The sequence below is a fragment of the Glycine max genome, chromosome 12, assembly GCF_000004515.6.
Source record: "Glycine max cultivar Williams 82 chromosome 12, Glycine_max_v4.0, whole genome shotgun sequence".
In the NCBI taxonomy this organism is placed as follows: domain Eukaryota; kingdom Viridiplantae; phylum Streptophyta; class Magnoliopsida; order Fabales; family Fabaceae; genus Glycine; species Glycine max.
The window spans coordinates 1,439,569-1,455,508 of record NC_038248.2 but is presented as its reverse complement, the minus strand read 5'-3'; the positions used below and the strand labels follow the sequence as shown (position 1 = coordinate 1,455,508).

The following is a 15,940-nucleotide window of genomic DNA, read 5'->3' as shown; positions in this document are numbered from 1 at the left end:
TTTGGTTATAGATGAGAGGATTGAAGTAAAAATGTGATAAGAGAGGATTCATTCTCAATAAGATTGTGTGAACTTTGTGTTTAATTAATTTAAAATGTGCGTCCGTTCTAGCATTAAATCAAACACACCCTTAGGGTTAGACTTCAAAGTCTCAAGGGTGGAGCAATTAATCCAGCTGGAGAACTCAGCACTCAGCAGGCTCTTCAATCAATTCATGTTGCAGATTATCCAAAATTTTGGACATATGAAGCACTTGTTCTCTTACTCTAGTTAACAAAGATCATTCAAATGAGCTGCAGTTAATTTGGAGACACAAAATCAACTATGCTTTCGTGAGCTTGTGAAGATGAAGGAGGAAGCCATAGAAATGTAAAAAGGAGATGGCTACCGAGGAAGAAGATACCAGTTTTATGTTTTGACAATGAACTGCAAAAGAAGTAGCTCTAGTCCAAAAATAAAAAATAAAAAATAGCCCTAGTCTAAGACATTTTAGGAAATTTCAGCTGAGAGACAAAACTAAGTTAGAAGAAAATGTTAGCATAAAAAAGCTTAGAAGATTAAACTAGACCATAAAAGTTAGAAAAACAAATTGACACTTAAATTAAATTTGAAATAATTTTTTTGTCTAAAAATAATGTAGTGGAGACTCTATTAGATATTCCTTTTTATATGCTTTCTTAACTTAACAAATATCGTTTATTGTATTTATTTTTCTGAAAGTAAAGATTTAACAAATTAATTAAGAGATTAGAAGGAAAATTAAGTGCATCTTTTTTTTAAAAAAAAAAAGTAAAAAAGAATACAAAAATATTTTATAAGAGATAATCTTATAGAGTAAGATGACTACATTACATGTAAAGTTAGATTAATTATGACTAGTTGATTAACCCGTTTGGTGATAAAAATCAAATGTATCTTCTAAAATGTTTCTAATTGTTAATTGATTTTTATATAATACTGTAAATTATTTATTTTTTCAATACAATTTTTCTATCCTTGTGTCTTATTTTTAAATCACTTATTAACATTTGTCATTTTTAAATTGTTTCTTATTATTAAAAAAATGACCATATATGCATTTAATCATTAATCACAAATAAAATTTTGGGCAGCATAGATCTGAATGGAGAGCGAGGTGGTGTCCATTGCAGTTTTCTAATGAAAACAACAAAATAGACACCTGTTAAGAAGGAGGTGAGTTTCGTAAGATTAGGTTTTTGTTCTCTCTCTCTCTGATTCGATCGATTTCGATTGTTGAATTCATCACATCACGGAGCCTTGTACGTTGTATGTGCTCGATCTGAAGCTGATCGATAAAAAATATCTCGCGATCTAACTTCGAATTTTTGTTTTGTGAGTGCAGGACAACGATGGTGCTGCCGCTATTTACTGCTTTCATTCTCTTTGCTTTTATTCCGAATGGATTGTTAGCAGTTCCTTCCACCGTCCCGGCATTCCTTTGGTCATCACATTATGAACTGTAATTCCTCATTCGCTTACACTTTATTCGTTTTTGTGTCAATTTACAATTTATACTTCATTATACAATGAATCTCTACTTGCAATGCTCCACGCTGTTTGATTCGTGTGGATGTGGCTAATAGCAAACAACTTAAATTGAGTTATTGCCGAGCTTACTATCGCCTTTTCGGATTAGAACAAGATAGGGTTAATCTGGAAGTTAAAGGAATGGTGAATTTGGATTTTGTTGGAAGGAGGAGTAGTATGGGTTTTCTAAGGTTGTAGTGTAGTGTTGGGGATATTGAAAGTAGTGTGTCTGGCTTATAGAAACCACATGTGAAAAAGGTTTCAAAACGTAAGAAAATCAAAGGAGGATTTGAAGTAGAGAAAGCCCCACACTTCATTTTGAGGTTTCCACTGGCATTATACCCACTTTTTGGTTCATAAAGGGGAGATAGATTTCCTGAATTATTCAAGAAAACTTCAGATATGGTGGACTTTAAGGCTTCAAATTTGTGGTTTTGAAGGTTTAGTTTAGAGTGATAAAATGAAGGCAATGGATAACTGGAAAACATGAACAGGGTTAAAATGAAAATTGTCAGTAAAATATGCAACACTTGTTTAATTCTTATTGTCTTTAGTGGCAACTGACAACATCCTTAAATTGCCAGATACTTCATGTGATTTATTCCCTGTAAGAATGGGTTTTGAGTATTGTTGTTGAATATTCCCTTAATGTGTTTACAACTTTACATTATGTACTTCAGCAAAAATGAAAACCGTTTATATTTTACTGGACTATTACAGGGCCTCTGAAAATATATTGAAGGAATCTGTAAATTACCAAGTCATTTCTCCGAAGGATCTAGCAAAATCTATTTTATCTGAAGCAGGCTGGTCAAATTTTCTGGTATGTTACACTAATTTTCATGACTGGTTTCCCACTATGTACTCTGCAGTTCTCCCCCCCTCCCAACCTTTATGGAGAAGGGGATTTTTTTTCTGTTTTTATTTATGCTAGTTTTGCTTCGATTTTGTTCACTTTATTGCTATTATTGTTGTTGCTTAGTGTTTTTAATTTTTGTTTATTTTGGATAGTGCAAAGGAAAGAAATTTCATGAGCCTCTGGATCTGGCACTCTTATTCGTTGGTAGAGAGGTAACATCTTTCAACCAGCTATACAGATCATCATGTTGCAGCTTTTGTATTTATTTATTGTTTACTTGATATTATATTTCTGTCAACTAGTGAAGCGGCACTGGTTGAGTAAACTATGTTACATTTTTTCTTTTGCAGTTACAATCTTCAGATTTAAGCATGAACAAACATGCAAACTCAGCTCTTTTGGACCTGCTCAAGGTGAGTAAATTGTGACATGCAGTCTGTCAACTTTCCATGTCGAGTAATCCTGATTTAAGATTTCATAAGGAATTATGTTTTTTTTTTTTCACTGTGATACTGTTCCATTGTCATGAACAGAACTCTTTCGCCAGATCCAACACTTCTGTGGCATTTCCCTATGTTTCTACATCAGAGGATGTGCTTTTGGAAAACTCGTTGGTTTCAGGATTTGCTGAAGCCTGTGGAGATATGGGAATTGGCAATGTTGCTTTCCATGGATCTTGCTCCATTGATGATGCAAATCATGAAGAAATCACAACTTTGCACTCAGTTCAAGTAATCAACAAATTAATGTGACATGGTCCACTATGGAATTTTGGGTCCTGTATGGTGACCTGATGCTCTTTATTTACCATTGACAGGACTATTTGACCAAGAGGATGGAAGAGAGTCACAGAGGGAAAACTGATTTGGTTGTGTTCTGCAATGAAGGCTCTCAAGCTCTTGAGAATGTTGACAGGACACAATCTGAAGGTACATATACTTTTATGTGTGGGCTTTGCTAGATATGATTTTACCACATGCTAAATGCTTGTGTTTGCTGTGTATTTGTAGGGGAAGTTTTATCCAATCTTATCAATTCTGTGGAGGAATCTGGTGCAAAATATGCCATTCTTTATGTGTCAGATCCCTCAAGGTCAATCCAGTATCCTTCTTACAGGGATCTGCAAAGGTTTCTAGCAGAAAGTACAGCCGGGAATGAATCAACCAATTCCACAATTTGTGATGAAGTCTGCCAGATTAAATCATCTCTTCTAGAGGGAATTTTAGTGGTAAATTTCCTTGTCCATTTTTACAAGTGCAGTAGCTCGATGACCTGTGAGTTGTCTTGTTTTTTAATTCCTTTTTTTTTTTGTTTCCTTGATGAGTAAGTTCTATGGTACCACAACTATACTCTCGTTGGGCCTGCTTGGGTAGATTGCTGTCTGTTTCTAACTACTGCCTCCAGTTTTAACAATGCAAGTATGATAAAATGACCACGTTCAGTTGCACATCCTGTAATATTCTCGACTTAGGAGGTCTTAATCATTTTTTTCATTTCCTCCCCTACAAACTATACAATTGGTTAGATTTGGTTTTTGTTAAAAAATCTAGCCAGTGTTATGTGGCAACATTCCTTGTAGAACTGTCCTTCAATCTAAGATGTGAAAACATAGTAAATAATACTATAGTATTCTTAACCAATGCATATTTTGAGAACTCTTAAAATACTTAGGAATCATCTAAGAATCCCCCTCTCTGGCTCTCAGCCCTATGAATTTAGATTAAGTACTACAATTCAAATGTCCTATAAAAGATAACTCCTAATTTGAAGGGATAAGAAATGAGGAGATTATCTATAATAACTAATGCCTTCCATTTATACTTGATATTTACCTTTACAGTTTACTACTTTATTTCCTGACTTGCTTATACTTCTTCACTTTGTCCTGGAATATTCCAATCTCATATCTTTGCCTGTGTTAGGAATATCCTTTCTAATGCTATGGGTGTCTAGGTTTCAGTAGCATAGAGAACAAATTTAAAATTTGGAACTTCAAAAGAGGATCTTTTATGTTGCAATTAGGCTTCAGTAAAGCAAATATTAAATGGAAAGTTGATCTTAATTCTTAAATAGGGAGCTTGAGTCTCTGATAGGCCCTAAATCCAGTTTAATGTGGTAGGAAGTGACTAAAATTTGCTTTTGATCTTAACTAGAACATGAAATGTTTGTCCTTTATTCCTCTCTACCCGGTCTGCTGTTTTCATAAATGTATGACCTATTATTTATCATGTCCGTTAGTTTTGTTATTTTGCTTTTCTTTCCCTGATCACACATTTTATCATAAACCCGTGCTATATGTAACCTAGTAAACGGCAATATGTAGGCAGGCCAATACAAGGGAGTGTAATAGGTGTTAAGTCTGAGATGATGTAATCTTGATTCTTGATCATTTAGTTTTTCATGGATGGTTAAGATTGATTTTGTTTAAGTTTAAATCTTAACTATCTACGTACATAGTATTGTCAAATTAGCTCCTTTCACCTTTTATGCTTTCACTTGATATGCCCCGAGAAAGCAATTATGACTTTTCATCGTTATTTGTCTGTGCATCTGATATTTAGCTGAGTGGGTCATTTAGAGTAGGTGGCTGTCTTGTGTGATTTCTCTTTATGTTTGACTACCGTCTGCTGAGGGTTGCGGAAATACTGCAACGTGACTATGACATTTATGGTGTTCTGATAATATTGCTTTATGTGTTAATCCAGGGTATAGTTTTGCTAATAATTTTGATATCGGGCCTTTGCTGCATGATGGGAATTGACACCCCAACAAGATTTGAGACGCCACAAGAGTAATGATCCATTTGCTGAAGCTAATAAATGTTGTGATGCTCTCGGTCTACTGGATTAAAATATTACTGCTATATTATTTGCGAATGTTACGGAGGCTCTGATAAGTGTTCTGTAGTTGATGACTTATCTCAGGGACTTGACATATTGAATAATAAAATAATTTGTATCAGTATATAAAAATGAAACTTCAAGCTTAGGTTTAATTTTGATCCCGCCACCATTCAGATTATGTAAAATTTGAAGAAATTTCAGATTATGTGTTGTATTTTTTTAACTGTTCGCAAATTTGCCCCATTCGTTGTGCATAATTGCTGATCGATGCAGTTGCAAGTTTATTTCTGCTGGGTTTTGAATTGAAGTTTGAAGTTGATTTGAAGAATGTTTAGCAATATGGTAAAATTTCGAGTTAAAGTTTGAGATTGAAGTTAAAGATATTAACAAGTGGAAGTTCTAAAAGTAGACGAGTGTCAGATGAAGGATTTCAAGGTAAGGGTATAAATTGAGAGGAAGTTAATAACAATTACCTTCGCTGCATGCATTGAGTGAGATGCTGAAATTTTATGCAATTTGTTTACACGTGTTTGTATAGCATATATCAATCGTTATGGTTGGAAATCTGAATAGGATATTTATATTCTAATTTTTATTGTTGAAACAGATCGAATAGTGTTATGTTCTATACATAAATAAATGGTTACTGGTTTAACAAGTTGAATATTAGATTTTGATTGCTTATGAGAATCCAAATTAGATTTTGATTCGAAGTCTCCTATATTATCATTTAGTATTAAACAATAAAAAAAATATATAAAAACTTAAAGTGGAAGTACGAATTGAAACCCCATACAATCTCAACAAATTTCACGGCCAATAGTGAAAAAAGGCTATATTTAGAAGAGTTTTCATGAATTAGGATACAAATATTTAAGCTGAAAAAGAAGCTATATAGTTATTTAAAGATCACTTTAATTATTTAAAAATCTTTTATAGTGGATGGTAGTGTAAAATATTTTTAAATTATCGGTGAGTTATAATCAAATAGTATTTTCCAACGAAGCAAAAAAATAAAATAAAAATTTATTTTTGTAGTTATTTTGGTATTAAGAGTATTTTTCAATTGACAGTAAAAGACTAATTTGTTTTCAAGTGAAAACATTACCAATGTGAGTTTTTCCTCTCAGCATACTTTAAAAAACATTACTGTTTGTTTAAGCTTTTGAACAACTATAACAATGGGAAGAAAAATCGAATATTTTATGAGATTATTTTAGTAACTTAATTTTTTTTATAATTATAAGTATTTCTTAAAATACAAAGTGTTTTCTAATATTATAATCGGACAAAAATAATTTTTGTTTCACATAAAATATTTTAAAAAGTAAACTTCTGTTCTGTTGTATACATTTTAAAAATAACTTATTGAAAGTTTAAGCATACTGACCCTTATTTGAATCACATTTAGAAGTTTATGAAAAATAACTTCATTGACGTAAGCATTTATGATATTAGTTTTCACGTGATATTTTTTTAATGGATAAGATCTTAAACTATTTACTTTAATGTTAATCAATAAATTTATTTAAATATGTTTTATCTTAAAAATTATTAAATTAATCTGAAAAAAAGAGAGGATCGTATATAGATTTAATTAAATATCTTTATTTTTTAGGGCATTAAATATCTTTATTTTTTTTTTGTTTAAGTACTTACAAAATATAAATTTAAATAAGTTTCATAAAAAGCTCCTTCAGCATTTATGATAAAAAAAATTAATGATTTAAAAAACTACATAATTGATGACCGTGCAAGTAATGATCTATTAAACTTAAAATTAAAAGCCAACATTTGTCGGTTCAAGTAATAACTTATAAGTCCAAGAAATTTGGTTCTCCTTCAATAAAAACTCAAGTTGGAGTCATATGGAAGGAGAAAAGAGGTGTTGAAAGTGTTTTACCTCATTAACCGGATTTATCATACTCAACTCAAAATAATCGTAGTTCAATGTATCTATTGATGGTCTAAGACAAAAACAAATTTAAAATAATAAAAAATAATAATTTAGTTGTCATACTCTTGCAAGGTTAGCTATTGATAATGGTAGTGCATCGTTTTATCATTTGATACCACATTGTATTGCACTTATTATCAATAATGAAATTATGAGTTTGTTGTTGTAAAAAATAAATAAATTAAAGGATAACACATTATCACATTCATTTGACTTATAAGAAGGTTTCGGGTGTGGTTGTGAGGTACCGATTACATGGCTAAAGAGTTTTACACAACTCCCGTAATTTATTTTTTTTTTAAAAGAAGGTTTTGCACAACTAGCTCAATTGTGCAAATCTTGGAAAATTTGTCCTGTATGGGGGTGGTTATATCACACATTCGAACTTCAAATATTTTTAAGAGTAAATAGTTTATGTACAGTATAAATGATTTTTATATTGTTGCTTCTTGTTAGTTCTTAATTTTGCAACATGACATTATTTTAATTTTTCTCTTTATTTTTCATTATTATTCTGCATAAAAAACTAAAATAAAAGATATTTTGTAAAGTCAAAGATTAATATGTATTTAATACACTTACATTTTGGAAGACTAAATAGGAATTTACTGGTTTTATGATTGATAATTTCTACTCAATTGAGAAATGAAGTTCGAAGCCATTAATGAATATACGAGAATATACAAAGGAATATACTTCATGCACAAGCATACACTATTTTTGTTTTTCTAATTCAGATGTTAGGTTGAAAAAGAATGATAACCAGTTAATCAAATTACATATTTTGTATAAAAAAATCATTCTTAATTAAGATTTGAAGTTTGATATTTGACTTGATTAATTACGAAATCACAAATAAAAATATCATTTTGATCCAAAATGTATCAATTGGCAATATGGAATTAGTTGAATCTCAAATAAAATTTTCAGAACCTGATTACACAATTTAAATATAATGCAACTAACAAAGTTGTGGGTAAAAAAATATTTTACAGTGATGATCTAAATATATGTTCATGGAAACAATTATAGCATATATATGCCAAAGAAGAATGTCCTGAACCTTTGCATAAGTGAAATCAATTTTTTTTTTTTTTGAGATAGTCTAATCTTAAAATGGAATTCGATTCAGTTTGCTTTGAGTCATTGCCTGTATTTTAATGAACGTAACATTTCAGGAGAAGGCATAAATCACGCTAAAAAATTATGAGTTTAATAGTCATGTAACAGTGTAAATTGTTATTCCATTATAATTTATGGTTAATATAAATTTTAAAATAATTATCATAAAATTAATGAATTTTATCATAAATGACAGATTGTAATTATTTTCATCAAACTATACAGATATTTAAAACATAGTAATTGTAAGTAAATTTGATAAAAAAAATGTTAGGTACAATTAAATGATTAATCTTTCCAAATATAAATATATGTAAACAATCATAACAAATTATATGAACATGAAAATAGTTGTTCTCATGCTAAAAGATGAAGGAATTTAGGAATAGATCCTCTCATGTTAGATTTATTTTTGCATGACAAGTTATTATGAGAAAATTATGTACTGTTTTTATTTCTCTCTTGATAGATTTTCACAAATTTGGATGAAAAACCTATTTAATGTTAATTTATGAAAAGAAAATTAAACACACATTTTTTACTTAATCTTGTAAAATTTTACAAGAATGGATCCATTGTGCAAAAGATCGAGTTAATTATAAAAAAAAGTTTTTACTGAATAATATACTATGTATCGTTCTATAATATATTTATATTAATCATCTTACTATTTTATCAAAAATATTAAAAATTTTAATTTTTATGTATTATTGTCATATAAGTATTTGTCTATTGTCAATTAATTAAAATTATTTTATGTAAAAATTTTAAAATAATTATTATAAAAGTCAACAATTTTAACCATCTTTAATTAAATGACAATATAAGTATCTTTAATTTATTGATGAATTCTAATAAATTTAATTATTAAATAAAAAAGAGAAAGTGTATCAATATATTAAAAATATAAAAAATATAAGAAAATCTAGTTTTATTAATTAAACAAGGTGTTGTAATTTTGTAAAACTGTTTGTATGTGATTCCTACTAATAAAAACAATATTACAAATTAAAAAAAGTCAATACTTTTTTAATTTAATAGGAAGATATTACTCAGAAAAATCGAGAATTATCCTTTGACAAAATTCCTTATGGAAAATGTAAACACAAACAAAGCCATATTGAAACTGACAGCAGCATTCATATCTGTGCCATCACAAGCATGGTATACATGTATACACCTGTAACTCTCGCATTAATTTCCCTTACTTGCCACCTGTATGCCTCTGATCTGTTCATGCTCGAGCCATTAACTCTTCTCTCAACCTTTCTCTCTAATTCATTTGATGATAGCATTAATAGTTAGTTGTTTGGTATTTGTTGCCAATCACTCTATGTTTCCCTCCTAGCTAGTTAGCCTCTGTCTATCTATCTGTGTTAATTTTTTTATTTTTATGTTAAGTTCCATCTTCAGGGTCAAACTTCTCTTTAGCTAGCTGCAGAGATCAACAACATGGAGATAGAATCATCAGCAGCCACCGATAGCAACAACTGGGGTGGTGCAGCTGCTGTTGAGAGAGAGATGACATACACTGGCTTTGACAGAGGAACCTTCTTGGCTTGGCAAGATCTGAGAGTGGTGATTCCTAACTTTGGAAAGGGACCAACCAAGAGGTTGCTTAATGGACTCAATGGCTATGCTGAGCCTGGTAGAATCATGGCCATTATGGGTCCTTCTGGCTCTGGAAAATCCACCCTTCTTGATTCACTTGCAGGTACTAACTTATCTATCTCATCTCCTCTTAATTTCTATGTGTGTCACACCTTTCTTGTGCTAACTTGATGAGTTCATCATGTAGATGATTTACCTAGCTAGAGTTCTTCTCAAAAAGCAAAGTTGTCATTTTTATATGAAAAAAACTCAACCTTTAATGATTGTCTTCTCACTTCTAGTGGTGGACAAATTCTTTTAATCAATTGGGGCAGCTGAATATTGGGATTTGGGTCTTTCCTTATAGAGATTCATCTTTGGGGTTGTTTGATTAAATTGAATTTTTAAGTGTGTTGTATTTACTAAATTGATCTTTGTTTTCTATCATTCCAACTCAAATCTAGTGACACTAAAGGGCCCTTGTTTTAATGGTTTGGTACGTGGTGGGGTATGCATATGATGTTATTATCTCCAACTACCACGCATAACAAGAATAAGTAGACCATCCAAGTTCATATGTATTGCTGTTCTTGTAAAATATTTAAATTGATGTTTGCACTTCAAATAATTACAAAGAAAAAAGAAACCCTAAGGTTTAACCTCTTTTTTTATGTATTGAATTTTGCTTTATTTTGTTTTCCCTTTCATGTTTTGGTTTTTTTTTTTTTAATGTGCACTGGATTTTGCACTTTTTGCTGGATTGGCTTTAACATAGCAGCGTCGTGGAGGTTATTATTTAATTCTCCATTCATTTACGCTCGAAATTTCTGAAAGTTGACATTGAAAAGGACAAGTTGATCGTTGTCTTTAAACTTTAGTAGAGGCGTCTTCAATTTTGGTAGTTGGAACGATGAGATTGGAATTACATGCATGTTGAAGTGTATAGCTATAACCATAACCATAACCATAACCTAACTCACGGATTTTGAAAGGGCTTATTTAAATATCCCAAACATGAAAACTGTGGCTAAGACTCGTAATGATTTTTTTTCACTATAACAAAATGATTATTCATTATACCATTACCAATTACCAACTTGCATGCCCTATGGGGACTGTTGGGACCATAGAGTAGTAGGTTTGCTGCACATTGCAGGCTTTTGTGTTGTCATTTTCATTTCATGGTAATGGGATTGGGCCTCGATCAGTTTCGTCTCTGCACTTGTATCTAACATTAGCCTATCGCAAAGCGTTAATTGAATGATGTATGATTTATAGTAGTATCAGTGATCACAGATGAAATTAATTCGCAATTTCCCATAGGGGGAGATTATTGGTTTCATATAATTACTCGTAATTAAAATATAAGTTGTTTGTGTTTAGTTTGTTTTGGTTTGATCATTTTAAGTTGATATATTTTAATTAGTAAATATAAAAATATTTTTATTATTTCTTTTATAAAATCTTATAATTTTTTTTTTGCAAAATCATAAAATCTTATAGGAATCAAAGTACTGATATTTATTTAGTTATCGATAAAAAAATTATACAAATTAAAACCAAACACCCTCTAATTAAATTTATGTATCTGGCTTACCTTATTATTTATTAGTTAAAAAAAGTAAAAGATGAAATGATTTTATTGAGATGTGTAAAAATACATTCTTTTATAATTTTTAAAATGTATTCCTATATAATTTCCAATAAAAAAAACTTCTTTAACTTTTTAACCACTGCATTAGTTAACAAGACCCAATTATTTCTGTTAATCACAAGACAACTATCCGTTATAGGAAACAGCTGATGAATTTTAAATTATTTCTTTCGGTTAAAGAAGAGTTGTAGTTGTATCTATAATATGATGCCATGTGCTTCGAAAAATTGGTATATCATTTTACATTCCTTTTTAATACTAGAATTTTCTGAATATTTAAATGTCCTGATAATGTCGCAGGTAGACTCTCAAAAAATGTGGTTATGACAGGAAATGTTCTTCTCAATGGAAAGAAAAAAGGCCTAGGCGCCGGCTACGGTGTTGTTGTAAGTAAAGTAACACATTTTCTTCATATAATAATATGTGGATCGATTAATATACGGGAATAGTGATTTTTCTCGGAAAATTTACAAGAAATATATTATTAATTATTGATATAAGCAATAATTTTAGTTTAGGAATAATTAATTATCCAACTGGTCATCAATATTCGATAAGTGGTTATCGGTTAATCATTAATTAGTTGGTTTTGTTAGTGTTTTTAATCCAATTGTAATTTTTTTTTATTTTTTTAAACTATAGTGTAAGTTTTTTTTTTTTTGTATAGCCTAGTTAGTAACTTTAGTAGTTTAGTTATTCCAATTTTAGCTATCAAGAAGGACATCATAATAAATAATATCATTTTAAATTTAATTTTTACTCAAATCAAATTGATTTCATGTTATTCATGTAACATACCTCATACAGTAGTATAAAGCTTTTGTAACACATTGTTGCCTGTAGATGTGTGTATGTAGATAGTTAGTGGAAGATATTATCTTATTCTAATAGAATAAGTATTTTGAAAGTTAGTATTTTAATTCTGCATGGGCACATGCATCTCTGGGAGTTGTTGTTAATTTTTGACGTTGAAACTTAAGGCATACGTAACTCAAGAAGATGTGCTGCTGGGAACACTTACTGTGAAGGAGACCATATCCTACTCAGCCCATCTACGTCTTCCAACATCAATGAGCAAAGAAGAAGTGAACAGCATCATCGATGGAACAATCATAGAAATGGGTCTTCAAGACTGTGCTGATAGGTTGATTGGTAATTGGCACTTTAGAGGGATAAGTGGAGGGGAGAAGAAGAGACTTAGCATTGCACTTGAGATCCTTACAAGGCCTCGCTTACTGTTTCTTGATGAACCAACCAGTGGCCTTGATAGTGCCTCTGCATTTTTTGTTGTTCAAACTCTTAGAAATGTTGCTCGTGATGGAAGGACTGTTATCTCTTCCATTCATCAACCAAGCAGTGAAGTCTTTGCACTCTTTGATGACCTCTTCTTACTATCTGGCGGTGAAACTGTTTATTTTGGAGAAGCAAAATCGGCAATTGAGGTACAATAATTATTCTTCAGTGATATATAAAATGGTAATTTTAATTTATGATCCCCTCCTTGAATGAGTATGATTAGTAAATTACATGTTTGGTGTAAGCACCAAAATATGGTCACATTAATTAGGTCTCTCTATTCAGTTAGTTTAATGTTTTGTTGTTAGAAACTCTGCTTCAATGCCTAATTTTATTTTATTTTTTTCAATTTCTTTCACAGTTTTTTGCTGAAGCTGGTTTCCCTTGTCCACGTAAAAGAAATCCTTCTGATCACTTCCTACGATGTATCAATTCTGATTTCGACATCGTAACAGCTACACTGAAGGGATCTCAAAGAATTCATGTATGTATTTGCTAGTAACTATAACAATATGCTTTGTGGTTTACCCCCTTTAAACTCTCTCTTGTGTTTAATGTATGATGCAGATTTAATATACATCTGCCTGTCTCTCAATTTAAAGAGGGAAACTATAGATGTTTAATAACTAGTTATCTAATTGAACTTCCCTTTTCAGGGTCTAATTTGTTTTTAGTCTATACTAATTCATGGAATTGTTCTTTCTCTTTTTTCCTTATTAGGATGTTCCAAATTCAGCAGATCCTTTCATGAATTTGGCTACAGCAGAGATTAAGGCAACGCTAGTGGAGAAATATAGGCGTTCAACATATGCCAGAAGGGCAAAGAACAGAATTCAAGAACTGTCTACCGATGTATGAATTTCCATACTTAGCTCTACACTTAATTAATTCAAGAATAACATTTGATAATTGGTAGCATAATCATAAAATATTAATTATGTTGTTGATGTTTACTGTTTTACATGCAGGAAGGGCTTGAACCTCCAACACAACATGGAAGTCAAGCTAGTTGGTGGAAGCAACTATCAACGTTGACAAAGAGATCATTTGTGAACATGTGTAGAGATGTGGGTTACTACTGGTTGAGGATCATAATTTACATCATTGTATCCATATGTGTGGGAACCGTTTATTTTGATGTTGGCTATAGCTACACTTCCATCCTGGCCCGTGGTGCCTGCGGTGCATTTATATCAGGATTTATGACATTCATGTCAATTGGGGGCTTTCCATCATTTATTGAAGAAATGAAGGTAATATATAGTACTCCATACAAAATTTGCTTTGGAAAATGTAACACGTTAAATTAATCTATAAGCTTCTAACGTTTTCATCATTAATCTCCTTTGTGTATGTATTGTGTCTATGCACAATACATGTTTAACATTTAGGCTTATTTAATTTGTTGACATGAAATAGGTATTTTATCGAGAAAGGCTTAATGGATACTATGGAGTTGCAGCATATATTTTAGCCAACTTCCTTTCTTCTTTCCCATTCTTGGTTGCAATTGCTCTGACAACTAGCACCATCACGTATAACATGGTGAAATTCAGGCCAGGAATCAGTCACTTTGTGTTTTTCTTTCTCAACATCTACAGCTGCATCTCCGTAATAGAGAGCCTCATGATGGTTGTAGCTTCACTTGTTCCAAATTTCCTCATGGGAATAATTACAGGGGCTGGAATAATAGTAAGAACTTAACAATTAATTAATACCTATTACTATTGGGCCTTTAATTGTACTTGAAAAATGACCATCATATATTAATTTTGTATTATTGGCAGGGAATCATGATGATGACCTCCGGATTCTTTAGGTTGCTCTCTGATCTTCCAAAGCCGGTTTGGCGCTACCCAATTTCATATATCAGTTATGGTTCCTGGGCAATTCAGGTTATTAATTAATTTGTCAAATCTATTTTTTTAGCTATTTTTTCATGAATGTTTTTATAGAAAATTACAACAACACTTGATGAGGTTTTTGTGTAATTATACAAATATTTTCTGTTTTTTTAATCATTACATTCATCTTCCTTGTAAGAGATATTAATATAAGATTTATGGAGATGTTAGTGTAATATTTTTAAACATATAATGGATGTTAGTGTAATACTTTTAAATTTAAAGGAAGTTATTGAAAAAAATTAAAAAGTGAAATTATGTGTAATTTGATAAAAGTTTAGAGGGTGATAGTGTAATTTGTTCATATTTTTAAAATCAATTTTTATTAACATTTAAATTTAGGTAAAATTTATAAACAAAAATAAATAAAACATAGTAGATGTTTTCATTATCAATAATGCATATTATTTTATTTTACGAAAATAAATTTATATATATATATATATATAATATTATTGAAATTGAAATCAAAATGTAATGATCTTTATTGATAGAAAGCTAAAAATCTTTAACTTGATATTAAGATTTAACATTTAAAGAAAACAAATTGTGAAGTTATATGCTTGCCAAATGATGCATTGATTTTATCTTATGATTTGAAATATATATAATGCAGGGTTCCTACAAGAATGACTTGCTTGGGCTTGAGTTTGATCCTCTCTTACCTGGTGACCCAAAATTGACTGGAGAATACGTGATCACACACATGTTAGGCATTGAATTAAACCATTCCAAGTGGTGGGACTTAGCAGCTCTATTTGTGATTCTCATATGTTACAGACTTCTCTTCTTTACTGTTCTCAAGTTCAAGGAGAGAGCATCCCCATTATTTCAGACACTCTATGCCAAGAGAACCATCCAACAGCTTGAAAAAAGACCCTCTTTCAGGAAGATGCCATCTTTCCCTTCACAGAGGCATCAATCCCTCCATTCACTTTCTTCTCAAGATGGTCTTGATTCTCCACTCCACTAAATCAATATCAACCACAAATAAAAAAAAGTGTTGCACTTGCATGCACCTGGATTTTCGGATTATAACATACAAAATTGTATTTGTTATCTCTTAGCATATGTATAGAGAAAAATGTTTCATAACCGTTTAAGGTACAAACAGACAAATTAATGGGACATTGTCTACGTCCTTCCATTACATTTTTTTTTTCTTTC

At 30.8% G+C, this 15,940-nt stretch overlaps 2 protein-coding genes across 8 annotated transcripts; both read left to right on the top strand.

Annotated features, from left to right (window-relative positions):
• The first annotated feature begins 1,110 nt into the window (after positions 1–1,110).
• Positions 1,111–5,911, top strand: LOC100783869 (uncharacterized). Of its 3 annotated transcripts, none has more exons than NM_001254696.3 (9): positions 1,111–1,194; positions 1,364–1,480; positions 2,269–2,371; positions 2,560–2,619; positions 2,758–2,820; positions 2,941–3,138; positions 3,225–3,336; positions 3,418–3,635; positions 5,113–5,911. In NM_001254696.3, exons 2-9 carry the CDS (start codon positions 1,371–1,373, stop codon positions 5,200–5,202), a joined length of 954 nt encoding a protein of 317 aa, NP_001241625.1. In that variant the 5' UTR covers positions 1,111–1,194; positions 1,364–1,370; the 3' UTR covers positions 5,203–5,911. The 3 variants fall into 3 exon arrangements, with proteins under 3 accessions (NP_001241625.1, XP_006591862.1, NP_001401625.1); XM_006591799.4 differs by having other exon boundaries at positions 1,111–1,280; positions 5,113–5,473; NM_001414696.1 differs by lacking the exon at positions 1,111–1,194 and adding an exon at positions 1,240–1,287.
• Positions 5,912–9,392: 3,481 nt separating this feature from the next.
• Positions 9,393–15,920, top strand: LOC100777598 (ABC transporter G family member 15). 5 transcript variants are annotated; one of them, XM_041007325.1, is made up of 10 exons: positions 9,393–9,493; positions 9,731–10,043; positions 11,874–11,959; positions 12,554–13,015; positions 13,231–13,353; positions 13,590–13,721; positions 13,838–14,122; positions 14,289–14,561; positions 14,657–14,764; positions 15,390–15,920. In XM_041007325.1, the coding sequence occupies exons 2-10, from the start codon at positions 9,782–9,784 to the stop codon at positions 15,744–15,746; spliced, it is 2,088 nt and encodes a 695-aa protein (XP_040863259.1). In that variant the 5' UTR covers positions 9,393–9,493; positions 9,731–9,781; the 3' UTR covers positions 15,747–15,920. The 5 variants fall into 5 exon arrangements, with proteins under 5 accessions (XP_040863259.1, XP_014619904.1, XP_014619903.1 ...); XM_014764418.3 differs by having other exon boundaries at positions 9,466–9,501; XM_003540221.4 differs by having other exon boundaries at positions 9,477–9,546.
• Positions 15,921–15,940: the final 20 nt, after the last annotated feature.

Coding starts and splice junctions, on each gene's coding strand:
- LOC100777598 (XM_041007325.1), top strand. CDS start 9,782: ATGGAGATAGAATCATCAGCAGCCACCGATAGCAACAACTGGGGTGGT. Junction 13,722..13,837: donor TTCAAGAACTGTCTACCGAT/GTATGAATTTCC, acceptor TTTTACATGCAG/GAAGGGCTTGAACCTCCAAC. Junction 14,562..14,656: donor TTACAGGGGCTGGAATAATA/GTAAGAACTTAA, acceptor TATTATTGGCAG/GGAATCATGATGATGACCTC.
- LOC100783869 (NM_001254696.3), top strand. CDS start 1,371: ATGGTGCTGCCGCTATTTACTGCTTTCATTCTCTTTGCTTTTATTCCG. Junction 1,481..2,268: donor TGGTCATCACATTATGAACT/GTAATTCCTCAT, acceptor GGACTATTACAG/GGCCTCTGAAAATATATTGA. Junction 2,821..2,940: donor CTCTTTTGGACCTGCTCAAG/GTGAGTAAATTG, acceptor TGTCATGAACAG/AACTCTTTCGCCAGATCCAA.